The sequence below is a fragment of the Marmota monax genome, unplaced genomic scaffold, assembly GCF_021218885.2.
Source record: "Marmota monax isolate L192 unplaced genomic scaffold, Marmota_monax_Labrador192_F-V1.1 WCK01_AAM20220418_F8-fsc00034, whole genome shotgun sequence".
In the NCBI taxonomy this organism is placed as follows: domain Eukaryota; kingdom Metazoa; phylum Chordata; class Mammalia; order Rodentia; family Sciuridae; genus Marmota; species Marmota monax.
The window spans coordinates 2,855,651-2,878,535 of NW_026693934.1; the positions used below are offsets into that span (position 1 = coordinate 2,855,651).

Sequence of the window (22,885 nt, forward strand, 5' to 3'; positions counted from 1 at the left end):
ATAACTCGTAGAGGAAAACAAAATATACCATTGGTAACTCCTATTTCTATTTGACTCAGTACAAGAAAAATAACTTTGGAAGTAAAAATGATTCAGCCCCTCACAGTGTTAGCTACTACAAATTTACGAAAGCTTACAATAAAACTGTACTTTGAATTTGTTAAGCCCTAATTTTAATGGGGGAACCACAAAAAGGATTTTTGAAAGCAATGACTAATCTTATTTTATTGAGTGACAATTGAGGAAAAAAATGTTTATAAATTACTTCAAAAAACATTCAATGCAATGAAATATTGTAATAATCATATAAAAATGTGTTTTTAAAAAATGTATAGCCTTTATGTATTTTAAGAAGTTTGATTGAAATTTTAAAATCAGGTCAATTATGAGCATTTCTTGGCATTTCTAGCTAAATAATGATGACTGAAGGACTGTAATTTGTTTCTTTCTTTGTTTCTATTGAGTACCTTAATTTAGAATATATAAATGTTTTCTGCATTAATGTTTTTTTATCAAATATTTGTTCTTATTTTTGGTTTTAAAACTGTATGATTTATTTAAAAAGTAATACCTTAGAATTTCGAGTCTTTTTCAAATTTGTCAACTGTGTATGAGAAAAACATTCCATTTCTATTCCTTTTCTAGAAATGAAAAAATTTCTCCTTTACGCAAGGCGCTCTGAAATCAGAGGAGTGGATATCGACAATCCCTATTTTAACTTTATCACGGCCTTTACAGTCCCTGATATTGATGATGTTACTGTGATAGATTTTGATGCCTCTGAAGAACGTTTATACTGGACTGATATCAAAACCCAAACCATCAAACGGGCTTTTATTAATGGAACTGGGTTAGAAACTGTTATTTCAAGAGGTAAAAGATCTGCAGATTATAAGTGTGAAAGTGTGTATTATTCAACTTATAATTATCACAAGTCTTTTTTTTTAATGTTCTTTCCATATTGTTCTACTCTATAGTGTTAATTAAAAGTTGGAATTGATTATTCAGAGATTCAGTAACATGCTCCATCCTTATAATTGTAAAATGCTCTAATTAAATGGCACATAGCAGAGTGATAACTACAAATTTGCTTCCATGAGAAGAAAAAAATTCAGAATAATCTTAAAATTTAGAAATATCTAAGTGAATGGATTTAAAGACTTGCTGATGGGTGTACAATTTTACAGAGGTAATAGAAGATATTGGGAAGGACTGATTTCCTCTTCTGACTTAAGTTTATAACGTTCTCCTTGTGCATATTTATATGGAAAGCAACTATGCAAATAAGACAAGAAAATTGTTCCTACCCATCTCCTGACACAGCATGTTGAATCATAGGTCCTTTGTAAATGCTGAACTAACTTTTAAAAATATATATATTACTTTTCCTAGTCACAGAAAGCATAGCTAAAGCCAAGTGTGGTGGCTTATACCCATAACCCGTGCTCCTCAGGAGGCTGAGGTTGGAGGATTGTGAGTTCAAAACCATCATTAGCAATTTAGTGAAGGAAGCCCTAAGCAACATAGACTCTGTCTCAAATTTTTTAAACAAAGTTTAAAAATGGACTAGAAATGTGACTCAGTGTTTAAGTGATCCTGGGTTCAATCGCTGGTACAAAAAAAAAAGTATAAATTAAGTAAGATATACATATAAATGCTATGCCTGAACTATAAATATTTAGCATTGAATTATTCTAATATTTGCTTACGTTTTGGCATATTATGATTAAATGAATTTTCATTGAGTACCTACTGTTTGAAATCACTGCAAACAAACAAGGCATAGTTTCTCCAGGGATTTAGAGAGGAATGGAAGAAAGTATAGCAATCCATGTCGATTTACCAAATCACTTAATGCTTTGAAGTACTCTGAAAATATAAAATCAAATGTAAAATCATTTTAGCAATGATCAACTTCTTAATGAAAGAAATAAGAAGGATAAGTTTTGAATTCAGAGTCTCTTTCAAAAGATTTTATATGGAATACTAGAGGGGTAGCTTGAGTGCCACTGTTAAATCTGAGCAGTACTTTATTGGACTACTAAAGTACTCTTGTATTTAGGCTAGTTGATCTAAGGTTAGTATTGTTAAAGCAGCTTCCTGAATGACTTGGTTATAAGCTTATTCAAATAATAATTTAAAAACTTGCTCAAAGAAGGGAGTTTTTATAAAAAAATAATGAAAAGATTTCTTCTTTGTGGTGGATTTTTTTTTTACAAGGTATTTGTGGGCATATAATAGTGCCTGATTGAAAGCAATTAAACTCCTTGAAAGACCAGTAAAAGGATAATAAATTTGGTGGACCTCCTACAAAAATTTTATCACAATATAACAGGAAATAACCAAGCAACTTTATCATGAATATAAAATACTTTGACAAAGGCTCTCTGAATTGTGTATAGATGAAGATTATGCAAAAAGTGTGTGGGGACAATTTTCTGTATACAGTTGCCGTGTTTGGTTAGTTTATCTTTGAGAAAAATCACAATGATTTATTTCCATTTAGCAGACAATTTACAAGTTAACCAAAATTTTAGCACTGATATTTTATCACTAGTATTTAACACATATACTCATCCATATAAGTAATTATTAATTCAATCATTTTGAAAATATTAGGATATGGGAATATATTGAAGGGGAACTAATATGGAATGCAGAATACAAAGTACAGAATGAGTGGGATTTACCCATATAAGTTGAAGGAGCTGATGAAGTCGAAAACAAATGATGTCAATCTTAGAACAAGTTGTTGATTTTTGTGTTAATATTTTAAATAGTGTAATTAAGGAGGTGTTTTAAAGAAGGCGGCACATGCATTTGCTTTGCTTGTGAAAGGTCACTGTAGCTAATACGTCTAATATGATGTTCTGGTTTGAGAGAGGTATACCACACGCTCTGGAAGACAGGCTATCTGCTGCTGCAGTGGTACTGGAAAGAGATGATAGAAACTTGGTCTAGGGAGAGACTCTAGAGATATCAAAGAGCACAAATAAAGAGGATCTTAATGAACAATTGGACCTGAAAGTGGAGGGACAGGCCTCATCAAGGATACCTCCTTCATTTCTGGCTTCCTTCACAGGGTGAATGTTGTAGCCTTCTTCTTCCATAGTAAAACCCTGTTAAGGATTGATACACCTTTCCATTAGCAACAAAACTTGAGAAGAACTTTTGACGGTTCAGCTTCTGAGCTCTTCAAAGCATCTCAAATCCCACAGTAATTGTACTCTATTTTATCCTTTCATCTTTGAGGTGCTATGACTGACTCTCTGGAGACCATGCTCCTACTTCTTACACTGTTGACCTCTGTATTTTCTCCTTTAGCTGTTTTCTCTCTCTCTCTAGGACTGTTTCTTGTGAAACTTTATTTAATCTTCCATCGTCTCAGTTAATGTGAAGTGAGTCCTAATGCATCCTCAGGTCCAATTGTTCATTGCAACTATCTCCCACTATTTTCTTCCCAAGGGGATCCTTTTCTGAGGGAAATACTGATTGGTTCAGGCATTCTGAAGGGATGGAGGAATAGTTGCTCACCTTACCATTATCCATATCCTGAAACTATGAGCTCTGTTTAATTCACGTATCGCACACTTGATTTATTTGCTGTAAGCAGCTTGAAGCAGGTCCAATTCATTTATGAGGACAAATCCTAATACATGACTACAGGCACATTCATTGCATAATTTAACAACAAGAAATAAATGTGGTGTGTACATACAAACATACTGTTTTAGTCAGCTTTTCCATCTCTGAAACCAAAAGTCCAGAGAGGAACAATTTTTAAGGAACAATAGTTTATTTGGTGCTCAAGATTTCATAAGTCTCAGTCCATAGATGGTTGACTCCTTTGCTCTGGGCCTAAGGTGATTCAGAACATATGATGGAAGGAAAGAAGATCAGGACATGGCAAGAGAAAGCAGAGAGAACTACACTCACCAGGGACAAAATATATGCCCCAAAGGCATGCCCCCATTGACCTAGCTCCTCCAGCCAAACCCTACCTATCTACAGTTACCACCCAGTTAATCCTTACCAGTGGGTTAATACACTGATTACTTATGCTCTCATAGCCCAGTCATTTCACCTCTGAAATTCCTTGCATTTTCTTCTTATGAGCTTTTGGGGGACAACTCATATCTAAATCATAACATACAATACATACATACATACATACATACATACACATATGTATTATTTCCTTTTTTTAAATAAAGGTTATTTTATGCTAAGAAAAATATAACGCTAAGAATTGAAAACAGAGTTCTTGTTATTGGACTGAAGTTTTGTCCTCTGGTGGCAATTATTTTTCTACTTATCTCACTATGTGATCCATATATTTTTCAGTCATTGATGTTCTTGGGCTTACTGATCTGATGTGATGCAGAATTCTATGTCATTAGTGTGATGTTTCCATTCTCTTATTTAATCTATACAAATCTTTTATTATGAATGGATTATTTTCATTTAGCAGATGAAAAAAAAAAAAAACCCACAAATACCCAGAAGCTAAAATTATGCCTCAAAGTGAAAGTGAAGAATTGATGGAGGCAAATATTCTCTCTGGGCCACATCTTTAGAGACTTTGTCATATTTGTTACTCTACAATAAGAGGGTTTGGAACTTCATCCTAGTCACTGGTGACTAATTGCATCACCTGTGGGTATTGTCCTATTAAGTATTTCCACAAACTCAATTGCCCCTTCCCTTCTAGTATTTATGTACTATTCAGAATTACACTCTATTAGATAACAGATCCTTCCCCCAAATTAAAAAGTACTGCTTGTAAGTAACACATTGAGAAAAAAGAAATACATTAGCATACCTTTAAATTACTAATATAAACCAGCAATATCAGTGTTGGCCTTTCACATTTTTATTCACAATGTCTTTATTTTATTTTACTTAACATTTATTCCATATATGATACTTTGAGGTATAAATTGCTTTCTCATTTTATAAATGAAGAAGAATTGGTTCAGGTTTGTTATTCTTGGAAATACCAGAACTCTTTTGCATCCAAATTTGGTCTCACACTTTTTGGTTCTCAGGTTGTACTCTTTTACCTTCAGTGTCCTTTTCGTTTACAAATTAGGAACATCAGCATGTTGGAGAAAGAGGTTTACTAAAACTACATGGTTAGTGTATAGTATTCCTTCCTGCCATTCACTTCACATACACTTGGCCATCTCTGCAGAGGTGACCTAATAGCATCCTGGTGAAGTACCCAGGTTAGTGCACCCTCTTGCCCAGGCTTTGGCTGATTTTTCTGAAATATGAGGATAAGCTTTTAGGGCCATTTTGGCAATTTTATGAGATTTTAGGCCACTGTCAACAGAATCTCATTCTTACTGGAAAGGGCAACTCATGTGTATTTTAAAGCACTACTTGAAAAATGAAAGTAAGGACTACTTTGGGTAAGTATAATTGCTTGAGCAAGTATCGTTTTTAATACTAACCTACTATTCGAGTTATCAGGATTATTAGGTTGAGTTAAGCAGAAAGTTAAAATGGGTAAAAGGAAAGATAATTATAAATTGGAAATATAGCTGTTTATTTATGTAAAGAATACTGTCTCATGTGGTAGGAAACATCACACAGTCATGTGTTTTGTTTTTACCTACAAATGTATAGACCATTTTAACCCAAGACATTATGGTCACATTGTTACTACATAAAATGTAATTCTGAATGCTAGTTTAAATCTAACTGAACCTATTTGGGAGTAGATATCCATTCATATTTGAAATGTTATCCACTTATGCCAATAATTATCTTGTCAGTGAGTAGCAAAGATTCATTCCCTCTATGTTGTAAGATACTATATTTAGTTGTACCCAGTAATAACAATGCTTGAATATAGACACAATTCTGAAAATTAGTACAGAGAGAATGAAAGAAATGAAAGCAGGTCAATAATAACAGTGAGATCTAGATTTTGGAAACAGGCCTTGAATTAAAGTAGAAAGTTTTGATAGGGAACATCTGTTGTTTTGCTTATCTCTGAGCAGAATTTTCAATTTTCATTTTCACTCGGGAAGCTTTTTGGTGCAAGAACATCACAGATTTTTTTTCAACATCTGTGATTAAGAGAGAGAGAGAGAGAGAGAGAGAGAGAGAGAGAGAGAAAGGAAAAGCAGACAACAACCATATGCATCCTTGACATTGGATGGATTTATGGATTTACAGTTGCTAGGTGGACAGTCCACACTTCGTATTTATTCTTTATATTTTAGTTCAGAAATATAAGTATGCTACTTTGTTTCATTCCATGAGATTTTTTTTTTTAAATTCACACCATGTTATACATTCTTTCTGGGATATTTACTTTATGTACTCACTCTCCAGAATTCTTTTCATCTTGCAAATCTAGAACTATGATTATTAAACTAAACTTTCCATTTCTTCCTCCCACCAACCTCTAGCAATTGCCATTCTCTAAGTATTCTGGGTACCTCATATGAGTGAAATCATACAACATTTGTCTTTTGTGACTGGCTTATTTCACTTAGCATAAGGTCTCCAAAGTTTCTCCATGTTATAGCATGTGCCAGATTTCCCTTCCTTTTTAAAGCTAAATAGTATTATGCTGTGTGTGTGCCATGTTTGTTCATCCATTCTTATATTCATGGACAGTTTGGCTACTTCAAGTTTTGCTACTGAGAATAATTTTGCTTCAACATGGCAATACATCTGCTTACTCAAGACTCTGTCTTCAACTCTTTTGGTGTATATACTCAAAATTGGAATTGCCAATCATATGTAATTCTCTTTTTGAGGACAGAGAAGCACCATTCTGTTTGCACAGTGGGTGCGTTATTTTATATTACCACTATCAGCATGTAAGGCTTCCAATTTCTGCCACAGTCTGGCTGGGCACAAAATCACGAGCCACTCACAGCTTTGTAGATTCAAACAGCAATTCTTTATTCCCGAACTCACACCGGCACTCTACACACGTTCTGGGGAAATCCACGTTCTCTGCCAAATTCACGTTCTGGGTGAAATCCCAAATACTCTCTGAATCCTGCGAGAACTCAACGGGAACTCAAGGAGCAGGCGTGCCTGAGGCAGCAGGATACACCCTATTCCCAGCAGGGTACACCTTAAACCTGGAACCGCCCTAAACCCAGATTGTCCTAAACCGGGAACACCCTAAACCCGATCCGCCCTAAACCCCGATCCGCCCTGGTCCTTGAGCAAGGTCACCTTACATGCAATGTCACTGCAAATGACCTGGGTCATGCCATGAGTCATTCTTACTTAGCAATGGCCCTCAGCATCTCCCCCCTTCTGATTAATTAAACAACAAGCAATGTGGCTTAAGAACCGTGCCTGGTAGGTTGTCCAATTCAACATATGGTTCTTACCCGTCATGGGAAAAACTGACCTCTAGACATCAGCCTCCTGTCTTAGGTTGATACCACTGCAGTTGGATCACACCCGTCACTGACTACCGGTCCAGCATACAGCCATACTTGTGGATAGGCCTATGCACCAGTGGGGGGGTGAGGTTCTTTGCCTCACCTCTGTTGGCCCCTAAATTTTATACCATCACTAGCAGAAGGGAGGAGGATACAGAAATGCCAAGACACCAAGCCAATTGACGGCTCCTTTGGAAAAATTGCATCACTGGTGACACCATCAGCAAAGATATGCCAGCACTACCACAATTCGCTGCACCAAACTATAGTTCACAATGCATACAAGTGATATATAGTCCAGGCAAGTTCTGCAGGCAGTTCAAAGAGGAGGAGTCTATCAATATGTCCAATTCCTCCCAAAGTAAATCGAGTCCTTGATTGAGCATTACTTGTTGAGTTATATTCATTGATGCATCAGTTTATACAGTTTACTGTGATAGCTATTATAGAAGCTGTCTTCACCGGCACTGGGATGGAGATGGGAATTCTGGCAATGATGCTAAAGAGACATTATCCTGAAAAGAATTATTAAATATAATGAAAAGGAAAGGTGAAAGTAAACAGATCTGTTAACCACCTTTAAAAACAATCCTTAATAGCTGTTTACCTAATTTAAATTAAGCCATTTAAATCACGTGAATAAAAAAAAAATAATTCGGATCCATTTTTTCATGAGCGCTCCTCATATAAGATCTATGGACATAGGCACACACAGACATGCAACACAAAACACAAATGTGCACACAAACGTACAACACATAAGACAATAGTAAAGGCCTTGTAGCTTTACCTAGGTGAAATCTCCATTGCAATGTTTAAAAACTCCACAGTCAAAAAATAAAACTGATCAGAAAAACATTAACCTAGGTTTGTATGAGCTCAAAAAATAAAATAGAACTTTATGATGTGGGAAAAGGCAATAATAAAATAGCTATTGAAAAAAGCATCCTGGTTAATCACTGTCACAGATGTAGGAATAGCCAAGCTGGAGCCCTGGATATCAGCTGTTATGGATTTGAGTCAAAGCATCTTCTTTTTGGTCTGTAGAAATTACTTTAGTTAATCTCTCTGGATTCCAAATCGGCTGCTGTTCTCCCTGTGGAAACACACAAACAGAACCCCGACTCCAGACAATCACTGGTTCAGGACCTTTCCATTGTCCTGTTAGAATATCTTTCCAAAGTACCTTAGGCTTATGTACATTTTTTGGATACATATGTCTTTCCGTAGCACTAAGTCCTGATGAATCCAAATTTAAAAAGTTTAGAGTAAAAAGCGTTATTTTAAGTTTATCTTTGGGGGATATATACCCTTTTCCAATTCCCTCTTTTTGTCTTAATAAGTACATTTTAATCTTCTATTTTATCCAATATTTGACTTTAAACTTTTCTCTTCTACCTTTTTCTATCTAGAATGTCTGTATCTAATAGTTGTCTTAGCTTTTTGCATTTTTTATCTGAAATACCTTTATTTGACATTTTTAACCATTTTTTTATCTTGTTGTTATCTTCTAAGGTTTGTACATCCACCCTTAGTTGCTTTTTTACCTCCTAGTTTTCTTTTGTTTCCTATTTTGTGGGTTTAAAATTCTTGTCTTCCTACATATTTTCTATCTTTCTACATCTTCTTTATCTTTTTTCTTTTTAACTTTCTATACTTCTGTCTTTAAAGTTTTTCACTTTAAATTTTTAATCTTCTTTATCTAAATATCTTTTATCCTATTATATTCCCATTTTTTTAAGTAATGCCTTTATGATTAACTAGGCTTCGAATGACGCAATCTTTCCTCCGTCATGAAGGCATTTTAACCACCTTCAATTTAACCTTTTAAAGCCTTTTGCAACTTACTTAGACATTTTACAACTTTTACTTTACCACACAAAGATTATCTCATCTAGAAACATTTCTTTTTCTTTTAACCTTCCATATTAAAATATATTTCCACATCTTGAATCTTTTTATATCTTTTTTCTTTTTTCCGACATGAAGGTATCTCGACCACCTTCAATTTAACCTTTTAAAGCCTTTTAATTATCATCTATACTGTACTTTTAAATGTACTTTTTCACCACCTACAACTTCACTCTTTTAAACGAGGCTTACATTCTGTTTAAATCGCTTTAATGTTAGTTTACATGGCTGCCCTTCAACCAAAGGCTTTTTTTTTTCTCCATTAAGAAGCTTTGTCTCAATCTGCCATGTACAAATATCTTTTTCTTCTTTCTTCCTTTCTCAAGCTTTTAAATTAAGTCTAGTTTCCTCAAAATCTTTTTAAATTGCATTTTACAACTTTTTACTTTACCACACAGAGATTATCTCATCTAGAAACATTTCTTTTTCCTTTAACTTTTTATATTAAAATATATTTCCACATCTTGAATCTTTTTCTATCTCTTTTTTAACCATTAACCCTTTTATAAATTCACATTTTGAAACAACTCTTATAAAATTTCTGATTTAGACAAATTACCCCACTTTAATAAGATGAAAGACTTTCATGTTTTTTTATGATACTATAATACTATAATTGAAACCCAACTGAAAATTTTTCTACTCTTTGTATATAAATTACACATGATAGAATCTTAACTCTTAGTAACCTTGTTTTAGCAAAGACACAGACACAAAGCAATATTAAATATTTTTCCATTTACCAATTTATGAAAACATACATAATGTTTAAATATATTACTTTATGGAACTTAATAAATAAAGAGTACTTGATTTTATATTTAGTGATTGATATTTTAACACTTTAGCTTTGTAAATTAATCAGATGTATGTAAAAACCAAGATCTTAGACAAATGTAGTAAACAGAACTAGCCATCTCTTTCTTGTTGAAGAAAAATCCTTCTACAGGATACCACGATGGTCCCATTGATATATTTAACAACTCGTCTTTAAAAAGCCATGGGCTACATTTTTGTATTGTATCAACATATGCCCTAACTGTTCTTGGTCTTACTGGGGTGCCTCCTTTCTCTAACAATTTCTCTTCCTCGGAGGCGAACAACTTCAAACCTTGAGTCAACCATTTTCCCCAGTTTGCCTGAGAAAGTTCTAGGAACAGGCAACTTGAAATAAAAACAAAATAAATCAAAACAAGAACACATTGTTTTTTGAAATGGTCACCCATTTTTTTGCTCTCCTTCAGGGGCGAGTAATTTCACTTACCTCCAAGTTTCAGATGTTCCACGTACAGGCCACCAAATGCCACAGTCTGGCTGGGCACAAAATCACGAGCCACCACACCTTGTAGATTCAAACAGCAACTCTTTATTCTCGAACTCTCACTGGCAATCTACACACACGTTCTGGGGGAAATCCACGTTCTCCGCCCCATTCACGTTCTGGGCGAAATCCCAAATACTCTCTGAATCCCACGAGAACTCAACGGGAACTCAAGGAGCAGGCGTGCCTGAGGCAGCAGGATATGCCCTATTCCCAGCAGGGTACACCTTAAACCTGGAACCGCCCTAAACCTGGATTGTCCTAAACCGGGAACGCCCTAAACCCGATCCGCCCTAAACCTGGATCCGCCCTGGTCCTTGAGCAAGGTCACCGTACATGCAATGTCACTGCAAATGACCTGGGTCATGCCATGAGTCATTCTTACTTAGCAATGGCCCTCAGCAAATTTCTCCTCAAATTCACCAATTGTTTTCTTAGGTGAATTTTAACTTTTAAAAATCTTAAACACACAAAATCCATACACAAAACACACAAAATTCATACACATTTATAGGGTACCATGTGATATCTTGAAGTATGTGTATATCATGTTTCATTTAAGTCATGTTAAACATATCTATATCCTGAATCATTTGTCATTCCTTTGTAATAAAAATACTTGAATTCATTTTTCTAGTGTTATGAATTATATGATGCATTATTATTATCACCTATAAAAATACTACTGTGCAATAACACACCAGAAACTTCTTAGTCACATCTAATTATAATTAGTATCCATATATGAGCCTCCTTAACCACTGTTCAATTCTCAACTTCTATGAGATCAATTTTTTTGTTTATATATTCTACATAGGAGTGACATTAAATTGTACTTGTCTTTTTCATGCATGATTTGTTTTACTTATTGTATTGATCTCTAGTTCCATCCATGTTGCAAATGACAAGATTTATCCTTTTTTATGGTTGAATAGTATTACATTGTTCATACTACCAAATTTTCTTTATCCATTTATCAGTTGATGGACACTCAGGCTGTTTCCATTTCTTGGCTATTGTGAATAATGTTGCAATGAACATGATAATGCAGATGTCTATTCAACATAACATTTCATTTCCTTTGGATATGTAATCAGAAGTGGGATTATTGTCATATTATAGTTCTATTTTTCATTTGTTCAGGAATTTCTGTACAGTTCTTCATAATACCTAGTCTAACTCGTGCTCCCACCAAAAGTGTGCAAATGTTTCCTGTTATATTTGGTGTTTTGGGTAATGGTCATTCTTACTGAAGTGATCATTTTAGTTTTGATTTACATTTCCCTGATGCAAAGCACAGATAGATAGTAATTGGATGTTTCAGTGTTCACTTTGGAGGAATATCTGTTCAAGTCTTTTGCCCATTTTTAAATCAGTTTTTGTAGTTGAATTGTAGTTTGAAGGGTAATTTTGTTGATTACAATCTTCCAAATCAAAAGTTATTTTCTCTGCCTCTTTGCAGGTATTATCCCACTATCTTTTGGCTTCCATTAGTGTATGAGAATCCTCATATTTATCTAAATGCCTTTTTTTTTTTTGGTGAGGAGTCTTTGCTCTCTTGCTGCTTATAACATTTGTCTTTTGTCCTCCTTACATTTTTATCTCCTTACATTTTTATTTTTAAAAATGCTTATTTTTATTTCACCCCCTTAAATCTATTGTGCCTCTTTTTAGATTTTTGTCTTTCATGAGTTCAAGGGAAAAAGCCACAAATATTATCTCAATTTTGTTTAACCTCATCTCCCTACTCTGTCTTTGGTATACCCTGCTTAGATATGCTACAACATTCATTCTATAATTCAGCTACCTGGGTCTTCTCTTATCTCTGCACTAATTCAAGTTACCTTCTATCTTATTGTCTGGAAGTTCGCTGATTGAACAGTATCTAAGCTACTGATCACTATATCAATGAATAACTTCTTAATACTATAAGTTATATTTTGACTCTGATTTATATTTTCTAAGATGATTATAAAAGAATTTATTGAAAATTTATTATTATTCTGAAACACCTTTTACTTTTTAATATTCTACTCATATTTCTTAATCCTACATATAAAATTTATAAATATGAAAATTTTGTAGGTTTAAACTTACTGTTTATTTCTCTCCTTACTGTTAGTTTTCTGTTTCATTTATTCCTGTGTGTTTTATTTTTCTTTCTTTTTTTTAATTTATTTTTTCTTGTTTGAATCTTTTATGATAATGAACTTATTATGGGAATTATGAGGGAGGGCCTGGACTGAGCAATTTTTTTTCTCCACAGAGGAGTGAAATTTGCTACCAATGGAGAAAAAGCTAGGCATTATTAATAAGAAATCATTTAATTTTATTTCTCTCATAGATATCTGATCAGTGGATATTTGGTTTTTAAGCTAGTAATCTCTTGTCCAAGGACAGAACTTCTCACAAATACTGCTTTGGTTTTGTACCTAGAGAAAAGACTGTAAAAATAATTTTTTGAAAAGTTTTAAATTGCTTTTTTAAAATTTAACATTTATATTCATTAATTTGTTTTTAATATATTTTTAAATTTTTCATTTGTCATGTATGACAACAGAATGCATTACAATTCATAGTACACATATAGAGTCCAATTTTTCATATCTCTGGTTGTACACAAAGTAGAGTCACATCCTTCATGTCTTTTTACATGTACTTAGGGTAATGATGACCATCACATTCCACCATCTTTCCTACCCCTATTCTCCCTCCCTTCCGGTCCCTCCACTTTTCCCCTTTCCTTTGCCCTATCTAGAGCTCATTTATTCCTCCCATCCCTTCCCCCCTCCACAGCATATTATGAATCAGCAACCTTAAATCAGAGAAATCATTCAGCATTTGGTTTTGGTGGGGGTTGGCTAGTTTCACTTGGCATTACATTCTCCAACTTCATCCATTTACCTGCAAATGCCATGATTTTATTCACTTTTAAAATGCTGAGTAATATTCTACTGTGTATGTATACTATATTTTCTTTATCCATTCATCTACTGAAGGGCATCTAGGTTGGTTCCACAGTTTAGCTATTGTGAATTGTGCTGCAATAAACATTGATGTGTCCCTGTAATATGCTGTTTATAAGTCCTTTGGGTATAGACTGAGGAGTGTGGGACAGCTGGATCAAATGGTGTTTCCATTCCCAGTTTTCCAAAGATTCTCCATAATGCTTTTCATGTTGGCTGCACCAATTTGCAGCCCCACCAGCAATGTATGAGTGTGCCTTTTTCCCCACATCCTCGCCAACACTTGACTGGAGAGAGATGAAATGTTAGTTTTGATTTTCATTTTTCTAATTGCTAGAGATGTTGAACATTTTTTTCATATATTTGTTGATTGATTGTACATCTTCTTCTGAGAAGGGTCTGTTCAGTTCCTTGGTCCATTTATTGATTGGGTTATTTGTTTTTTTGGTGTTAAGATTTTTGAGTTCCTTATATATTCTAGAGATTAATGTTCTATCTGATAAGTGTGTGGTAAGAATTTGTTCCCAATTAATGGGCCCTCTATTCACCTTACTGTTTCTTTTGCTGAGAAGAAACTTTTTAGTTTGACTCCATTCCACTTATTGATTCTTGATATGAATTCTTGATATTAATTCTTGTTTTATAGGAGGCTTATTGAGGAAGTTGGGGCCTAATCTGACATGATGGATATTTGGGCCTAATTTTTCTTCTCATAGATGCAGTGTCTCTGGTTTAATTCCTAGGTCCTTCATCCACTATGAGTTCAGTTCTGTGCATGGTGAGAAATAGGGGTTTAATTTCATTTTATTGAATATGGATTTCCAGTTTTCCCAGCACCATTTGTTGAGGAGGCTATCTTTTCTCCAAAGTATGTTTTTGGTATGCCTTTGTCAAATATAAAATAACTGTAATTATGTGGGCTAGTCTCTGTGTCCTCTATTCTGTTCCATTGGTCTACAAATCTATTTCGGTGCTAACACCATGCTGTTTTTTGTGACTACTGCTTTGTATTATAGTTTAAGGTCTGGTATAGTGATATTACCTGCTTCACTCTTCCTGTTAAGGATTGCTTTAGCTATTCTAGATCTCTTATTTTTCCAGATGAATTTCATGACTGCTTTTTCTATTTCTATTAAGAATGTCATTGGGACTTTGATTGGAATTGCATTAAATCTGTATAGTGCTTTTGGTAGTAGCACCATTTTGATAAAATAAATTCTTCTTATCCAAGAATAAGGTAGATCTTTCCATCTTCTAAGGTAATCTTTAATTTATTTCTTTAATATTCTGTAGTTTTCATTGTACAGGTCTTTCACCTCTTTTGCTAAGTTGATTCCCAAGTATTTTTTTTTTCTTTTTAATGCTATTGCAAATGGGGTAGTTTTCCTTTCTGAGGATTTGTCACTTATATACAGAAATGCCTTTGATTTATGGGTGTTGATTTTGTATCCTGCTACTTTACTGAATTCATTTGCTGGTTATAGAAGTTTTCTAGTGGAGCTTTTTTTTTTCTAGGTATAGGATCATATAGTTGGCAAATAGTGCTAATTTGAATTCTTCTTTTCCTATGTATATCCCTTTACTTTCTTTCCTCTATCTAATTACTCAGGCCAGTGTTTTAAGAATTGTGTGAAATACAAGTGGTGAAAGAGGGTATGCCTGTCTTATTCCAGTGTTTAGAGGGAATTCTTTCATTTTTTCTCCATTTACAATGATGTTGGCCTGGGCCTTAGCATAGATAACTTTTACAATGTTGAGATATGTTCCTGTTATCCCTAGTTTTTCTTGTGTTTTGAACATGAAGGGGTGCTGTATTTTGTCAAATGCTTTTTCTGCATCTATTGAGATGATCATATGGTTCAGATCTTTAAATCTATTGATGTGATGAATTGCATTTATTGATTTCTGTATGTTGAACCAAACTTGCTTCCCTGGAATGAACCCTACTTGATCATGGTGCACTATATTTTTTGATGTTTTTGTATTTGATTTGCCAGAATTTTATTGAGAAATTTTGCATCTATGTTCATTAGGGATATTAGTCTAAAGTTTTCTTTTTTTGATGCGTCTTTGCTTGGTTTTGCACTCAGGCTAATATTAGCCTCGTAGAATGAGTTTGGAAGTGCGGCCTTTTTTTTTCTATTTCCTGAAATAAATTGAAGAGTATTGGTATTAGTTCTTCTTTAAAAGTCTTTTAGAACTCGGCTGTGTATCCATCCAGTCCTGGGCTGTTGTTGGTTGGTAGGCTTCTGATGACATCTTCTATTTTGTCACTTAAAATTGATCTGTTTAACTTGTGTATATCATCCTGATTCAATTTGGGCAAATAATATGACTCTAGAAATTTGTTGATGCCTTTGATATTTTCTATTTTATTGGTCTACAAGTTTTCAAAAGAATTTCTAATTATTTCCTGTATGTCTGTAGTGTCTCTAGTGATATTTCCTTCTTCATCACATATGTTAGTAATTTGAGTTTTCTCTCTCCTTCTCTTTGTTATCATGAATAATGGTCTGTAAATTTTATTTATTTTTTCAAAGAATCAACTTTTTGTTTTGTCAATTTTTTAAATTGTTTCAATTTAAATGATTTCAGCCCTGATTTTAATTATTTCCTGTCTTCTACTGCTTTTGGTGTAGTTTTTTTTTTTTTTTTTTCCTTTTTCTAGGGCTTTGAGATACAATGTTCAGTCATTTATTTGTTGACTTTTATTTTTTTTTAAGGAATGAACTTCATGCAGTAAACTCTTTTCATAGAACTGCCTTCACAGTGTCCCAGAGATTTCCATATCTGTGTCCTCATTCACCTCTAAAAATTATTTAATCTCCTCCTTGATGTCTTCTGCAACTCCTTCTTCAGTCAGTAGCATATTATTTACTCTTCAGGTGTTGAAGTAGCTTTTATTTCTTATATTATCATTGATTTCTAATTTCATTCAATTGTGGTCTGACAGAATGCAGGGCATTATCTTTACTTTTTTTACATTTGCTAAGAGTTTTTTGTGGCATGATATATAGTCTATTTTAGAGAAGGAAGTATGTGCTTCTGAGAAGAAAGTATATACTCTCATTGAAGGATGAAATATTCGATATATGTCAGTGAAGTCTAAGTTTTTTATATTATTATTGAGTTCTATAATTTATTTGTTCAGCTTTTGTTTTGAAGATCTATCCAGTGGTGGAAAAGGTGTGTTAAATTCACCCAAAATTATTGTGTTGTGGTCTATTTGACTCTTGAACTTGAGAAGAGTTTGTCTAATGAACATAGCTGCTTCATTGTTTTGGGCATATATATTTATAATTGTGAAGTCTTGTTGGTATATGGTTCTCTTGAGCAGTATGTAGTGTCTTTCTTTATTCTTTTTGATTAAACTTTAGCATGAAGTCTACTTTATTTGATATGGGGATGGAAACCCTTGCTTACTTCCGCAGTCCATGTGAGAAGTATGATTTCTCCCAAACTTTCACCTTCAGTCAGTGGATGTCTTTTCCTATGAGATGAGTCTCTTGGAGGTGACAAATTGTTAGGTCTTTTTTTTTTTTTTTTAATCCAATCTGCTAGTCTGTCTTTTGATCAGTGAGCTTAAGCCATTAACATTTGGGGTTATTATTGAGACATGATTTGTATTCCCAGACATATTTGTTTATTTTTGGTATTTAATGTGACTTGGTTTCTCCTCTGATTATTTTTTCCTTTAGTGTAATACCTCCCTCTGCTCATTTTCATCATTGTTTTTCATTTCCTGTTTATGGAATATTTTGCTGATGATGTGATGAATTATATTTATTGATTTCCATATGTTGAACCAATCTGTAGTTCAGGCTTTCTAGTTGTAAATTCTTTTAACTTTTGTTTATCAAGGAAGGTTTTTTATTTCATCATCAAATCTAAAGCTTAGTTTTTCAGGATATAAGATTCTCGGTTGTCATCCATTTTCTTTCAGAGAGTGATATATGTTGTTCCATGATCACCTGGCGTTGAGGGTCTGGGTTGAAAAACCTACTGAGATCTGAATTGGTCTCCTCCTATATGTGATCTGATTCCTCTCTCTTGTGGCTTTTAAGATTCTATCCTTATTCTGTATGCTAGGCATTTTCATTATAATGTGCTTTGGTGTAGATCTGTTGCAATTTTGTTATATTTGATGTACTGTAAGCCTCTTGTATTTCGTTTTCCAATTCGTTCTTCATGCTTGGGAAATTTTCTGATATGATCTCTTTGAAGAGATTGTGCATTTTTTTTTTTTTTTTTGGTTTGAAACTGTGTGAGCCTTTCTCTATCCCAATAGCTTTTAGATTTGGTCTTTTGATGCTGTCCCATAATTCTTGGATATTCTATTCATGGTTTTTTATTATCTTCACTGTGTGATCAACTTTATTTTCCAGATTATATACTTTGTCTTCATTATTTGACATTCTGACATTCTTTCTTCCAAGTGATCTAGTCTGTTGGTTATGCTTTCTTTTGAGTTTTTTGTTTGTTTGTTTTTTGGTTTATGGTATCCTTCATTTCAAGGATTTCTGACTGTTTTTTCTTTTCCAGTGTCTTTGTCTCTTTATTTATATAATCTTTTGCTACTTGTGTTTGCTCTCTTATCTCTTTGTTGGAGTGATCAATTTTTGCGTATATTTGCTCATTTAGGTCATTCTTTAATTCAGAGATCATTTTAATTATGAACCTTCTGAATTCCTTCTGTGACATTTCATCAACTATGGTGACCATGGGTTCTGTTATTGTAGTATCCTGGTTTGTTTGGAAAACTTTCTTCCCTTGTTTTTTCATGTTGTCTATGTGTCTTTCTTTATTGCAGTGTGGATCTGAGATATTAGTTTCTACCCTATATTCTCTTAGTACCCTTGCAGATTGCCTGTAACTCACCTTAATGTTGGGCTTCCAAACCCTTCTGTTGTCCCTCAATGTATGCTACTGCAACTAAAGGTGATGGCCGCAATAGTTGAGGTAACTTATGATAGTAGTGGAGGTGCCCTAAGATGGATGCAATTTCTTACAGAGATGGGGTTGAAAGGGTGGGCCTTACACTGTCTTTGGAATACCTGCTCTAAGATGCAGTTGCTTCTAGGCACTGTCTGTTGTCAAAAAGGTAGGGGCTACTGCCTGGGGAAGGCTATGGTGATGTCTGTAATGTCCCAAGATGAAAGTGGGTTAGGCTTGGGCTCCCAGGTGGTGGTGAATTCGGACCTACAGTAGACATGGGTCTAGGTATATGTCAATGTGGGCGGATCTGGGCCAGGCCCGTGGTGGTCTCTGGCCTAAAGATGTAGTCTTGTGTTGGAGCCTGAGCTCTGGCGGGTATCTGCTCGTGGTGGGATGAACCCTAGCCTACTGTGAGCCTGGGTCCTATGCAGGTTGGTGTGGGTAGATCTCAATTGCTCTTCTTTTTAAACAGGCCAATGTTCCTGCCCGCTACTTACCTATTATTCAAGATATATTTCCCTTCCAATATCCCTGGGATCATTCTTGGGTAACCTCCAATTTTTTGAGTTGAAGGACTGATCTTTTACTTCAAGCAACTAATAATAGATGAATGTCTATATTTTCAGTACAGATTTTGCTTCCATTTGCTTTCATTTGACATTTAAGCTAAACTGCGAGTATGTGTTGATAGCACCTAGAGATTCTCTTGTCTGATTTAAGATTTTTGACATGCATTTGAAAGTTAAAATTCATCATTTTTCAAATAATTTGTGGCAATGAAGGACTTTTCAGAATATATAATCTATGTTAGTTCAAGAAGTGAAAATCCCAGAAATAGAAAATTGAACTTTCTAAAAACTTGCTCAGAGATATTGGTCTGACTTACTTGAAGTAAGAAGTTAAGAGTCATAATTTATTATTTCAATATTTTGATCAAGGACAAGAAAAAATATCATCAAACATATAATTATTTTTATCTTTTTCCTTCTGGGCCTTTTGTTGCACTTATCAGGGCATTCTTAAACAATTATACATGGTCAGTATATTGTGAAAAAAAAAGGATCAAATTTTATTTTAGCCATTGAACTGATAATAAGAAACTCCAATCTGATGGGTATATATATAAAAAAAGGTAAGGATAGTAAATTAGAATTGAGATTGCTTTGGTATGTTTTTACATAAGTTCTCTTCAACATAGACTTGAGGACTTATATTTTCTTTTTCTAGCTCAGTTCATATATACATTCTAAATTACATATGTTGTAAATTGTTCATCAATTCATTAAAAATAGTTATATTGAAGGCAGTGTTGTCTACATTTGGGATGAGAAGCTATCAAGATAAATTAGCAAGCAGCTAAGCCTCAAAAATCATATGTAGCCAGGCACAGTGGTACACACCTGTAATCTCAGCAGCTCAGGAGTCTGAGGCAGGAGTTTTACAAATTCAAAGCAAGCCTCAGCTATGTAGTGAAGCCCTAAAAAATTTAGACTGTGCCTCACAATAAAAAATAAAATCCACTGGGCCTGTGTTTCAGTGGTTAAGCACCCCTGGATTCAACCCCAGTACCCCCCAACACACACATACACACAAAAAAATCATATGTAAAATGATAATATTTAAAGAGCAATTACATTAGCTAGAAAGTGACCCACCAGATAGTCATGTTGAGTTAGGTAGTTGGTACAAATCTTTCTATCTGAGATATACAGGAGAAAATTATCAAGTTTTATGGCTGAAAGGGTGATTTTTGCCTATCAACTGACCTATTTTGCATAAGACTTAGGCAAGTAGAGATGGATTAGGGTACGGAATCCAAATAGTTCCCCTATGATTTGTAAAGGTCTAGACCAAGTCTAGATCTGAAAACATACCAGTACAATGCTGTGTAGGTAATTGGTGACAAATGGTTTGGGAAAGTAGTTATATTCAGACCACATAGAAAGACAAACTAAGAAATTTAGATAGCACTTTTTGAGTGGTTGGAAGATATTGGATACCTTGGAGCAAGTGAAGGTTGTAATCCAGAGCTTTCTAGTCAGGAAAAAAAAAAAAAAAAACCTAAAAGCAACTAAATCTGTTGCTGAGAAGAGGAAAAGACTAGATGTATTTCAAAATTAAAGATAGAAATAGATTTGAGAAAGTATAAAACAGAACTAACAAGTATAAATACATATCAATAGCTTACATTTGGCTATGTATGTTTTACAATTTAATAGTAGAACATATTTTGTAGATGAATGAAATAATCTTGAGCAGTAGAGACAGTCAAAAACTTCTTTGGAAAACACGTATTGTAGAAGAGTAAAAACTTATTATTTATTTATTTATTTTTTGCTTTACCAATACCAAGTAATATAGGACAAAATACAGAAAGAATTAAGTGATTGTATTGGTAAAGTACCCTTTGCTCTTAAATGAACTGCATAAAAACATATCATCCAGTATTCACAATAATGCTATTTACTGTATATAATTTGCTTCCTTTTACATATGCAAAAAGAGGCTGAAAAATATTCATTTGATCAGTGATTAAAAAAAAAAAAATTGGCACCATACCTGGAACACAAACTTAAATCACACTACTCATTATGTTGTTATTCCTTAGCAACCAATATTCCAGAGGTTGATGGAGCAAGATGTTTAAAGATCCCAAGTGAGGCAAATAAGTCTTAGCAAGTTTAACTTTAAAAGGGTGGTGTATGACTGTGGTAAAAACGAATGAAAGAAAGGAAGGAAGGAAGGAAAGATGGAAGGGAGGAAATAAAAAAGGAAAGGAAGAAAAAAATGAAAGAACAAATACACAAACTAGATGAGGATAACTAATAACAATAATAAATTTGAAGTGTGGGGTTGAGGAATGAAGGAAGTTCAATGTTCAAAATACAACAGTTTACCAGTAAATTAATGATAAAAGTGACCTTGCAAAATGACTAGGTTGTTGATTTGAGAACTGGAAGCATGGGGAATATTTTATAAGGGCATCATGATTCAAAGTTATTTATAAATAATGAAAGGTTTTTATTATTTAATTGATTCTTTTTAGTTATACATGGCAGTAGAGTCCATTTTGATATAATTATGCAGTATGGAATATTTCTTACTCTAATTAGGACCCCAGTCTTGTGGATGCACATGATGGTGAGACTTACTGTGGTATATTCATATACATTCACAGATAGGAAAGTTATGTCAGATTCATTTTTTGAACAGCAAAGCAGACTCAGTTGAGATTTGAAAAGGTAAACATGCAGCGAAATCTTATCATTCCAGTGCTGTATCTTACAGCAGGTCTAGAACTGCTGGGTTTCCAGTAATTTTGAAGTAGTCGGCAAATTTTATAAATTTTGAAGTTTCAATTTCACATGAAAAAAAAATTTAGTTAAGGCTTCTTTTGAAAAGAGAAGAAAGAAAGTTGTAGTAATTTCATTGGAGCCAAGTTCTAAGTGTTCTGTGGCTTTGACTAGAATCGCTACCTGGAATCAGGAGTAGTACCTGGGAGACAGGTGACAGTGAAGAATCTGGGCCTTTCTCTAGAAGTACTGAACAAGAATCTTTCTTTTCACAGTCTCCAAGTATCTTGTAAATTTAAGAATAACTGATTTAAAACTCTCTAGAAGTACAATGAACTTCTTACGCTCGAGAAAACATTAAAACTTTTTAACTAAAATAAAAACCAAAGTAGCCAGTTGCCCCAGATTGAGGACTAATTTTTTTTTAAAGACTCTCTGATCTTCATCATGTTAACACTTAGTTAAAATGTGTAATTACATTTAAGACTAAATCTCATCATTGTTTTCAAAGATGCCTAATTTAATAATCAAGCAATTGCAGCCCAAATATTTATATGGGCTGTACTGTATTCAAACTTAATTAGATTTCAGTAATTTCTATAGCATCCCACGCTGGAGGAATGTTAACAGGATTTTAGTTTGTTCTCTCGTATCTCATTTGATTCCTGTTAATTGTCTGTTTTGAAAGATGTTCAACTCTGGTGATTTTTAGGAAAGTTGAATTCTCTTATTTCATTGCAGTAACAAATTGGCACTTAAAACATAAAATAGCCCATTTGTTGATGGCCAGTGAGTACTTTCTCCTAACTAGAACTATGTGCTACCAACTGGAGAAGCTATTACTCTAATTTAAATTTTGGTCATCTTGGCCCATAAGACTTCTGCCTGAGTCTGCTCCAAAGTGTTTACTAGTGAATCATTGATTGTTAGTGTAATTTCAATGCTAATTGTTGCTTCAGGTTTTCAAATGCCTCAGCAGAAAGACATTAATGATTATTCATGCTTTAAGAAGGGTTGATAAGGGAATGAGATTACAAT

At 34.0% G+C, this 22,885-nt stretch overlaps 1 protein-coding gene across 1 annotated transcript in view; it reads left to right on the top strand.

Annotated features, from left to right (window-relative positions):
• Lrp1b (LDL receptor related protein 1B) overlaps positions 1-22,885 on the top strand; it is a 1,856,415-nt gene that overhangs the window by 1,210,338 nt on the left and 623,192 nt on the right. Inside the window, exon 29 of the mRNA XM_058585368.1 lies at positions 646-873. Within this exon, the coding sequence (XP_058441351.1) occupies positions 646-873 (228 nt within the window). The remainder of the gene's footprint in view (positions 1-645; positions 874-22,885) is intronic.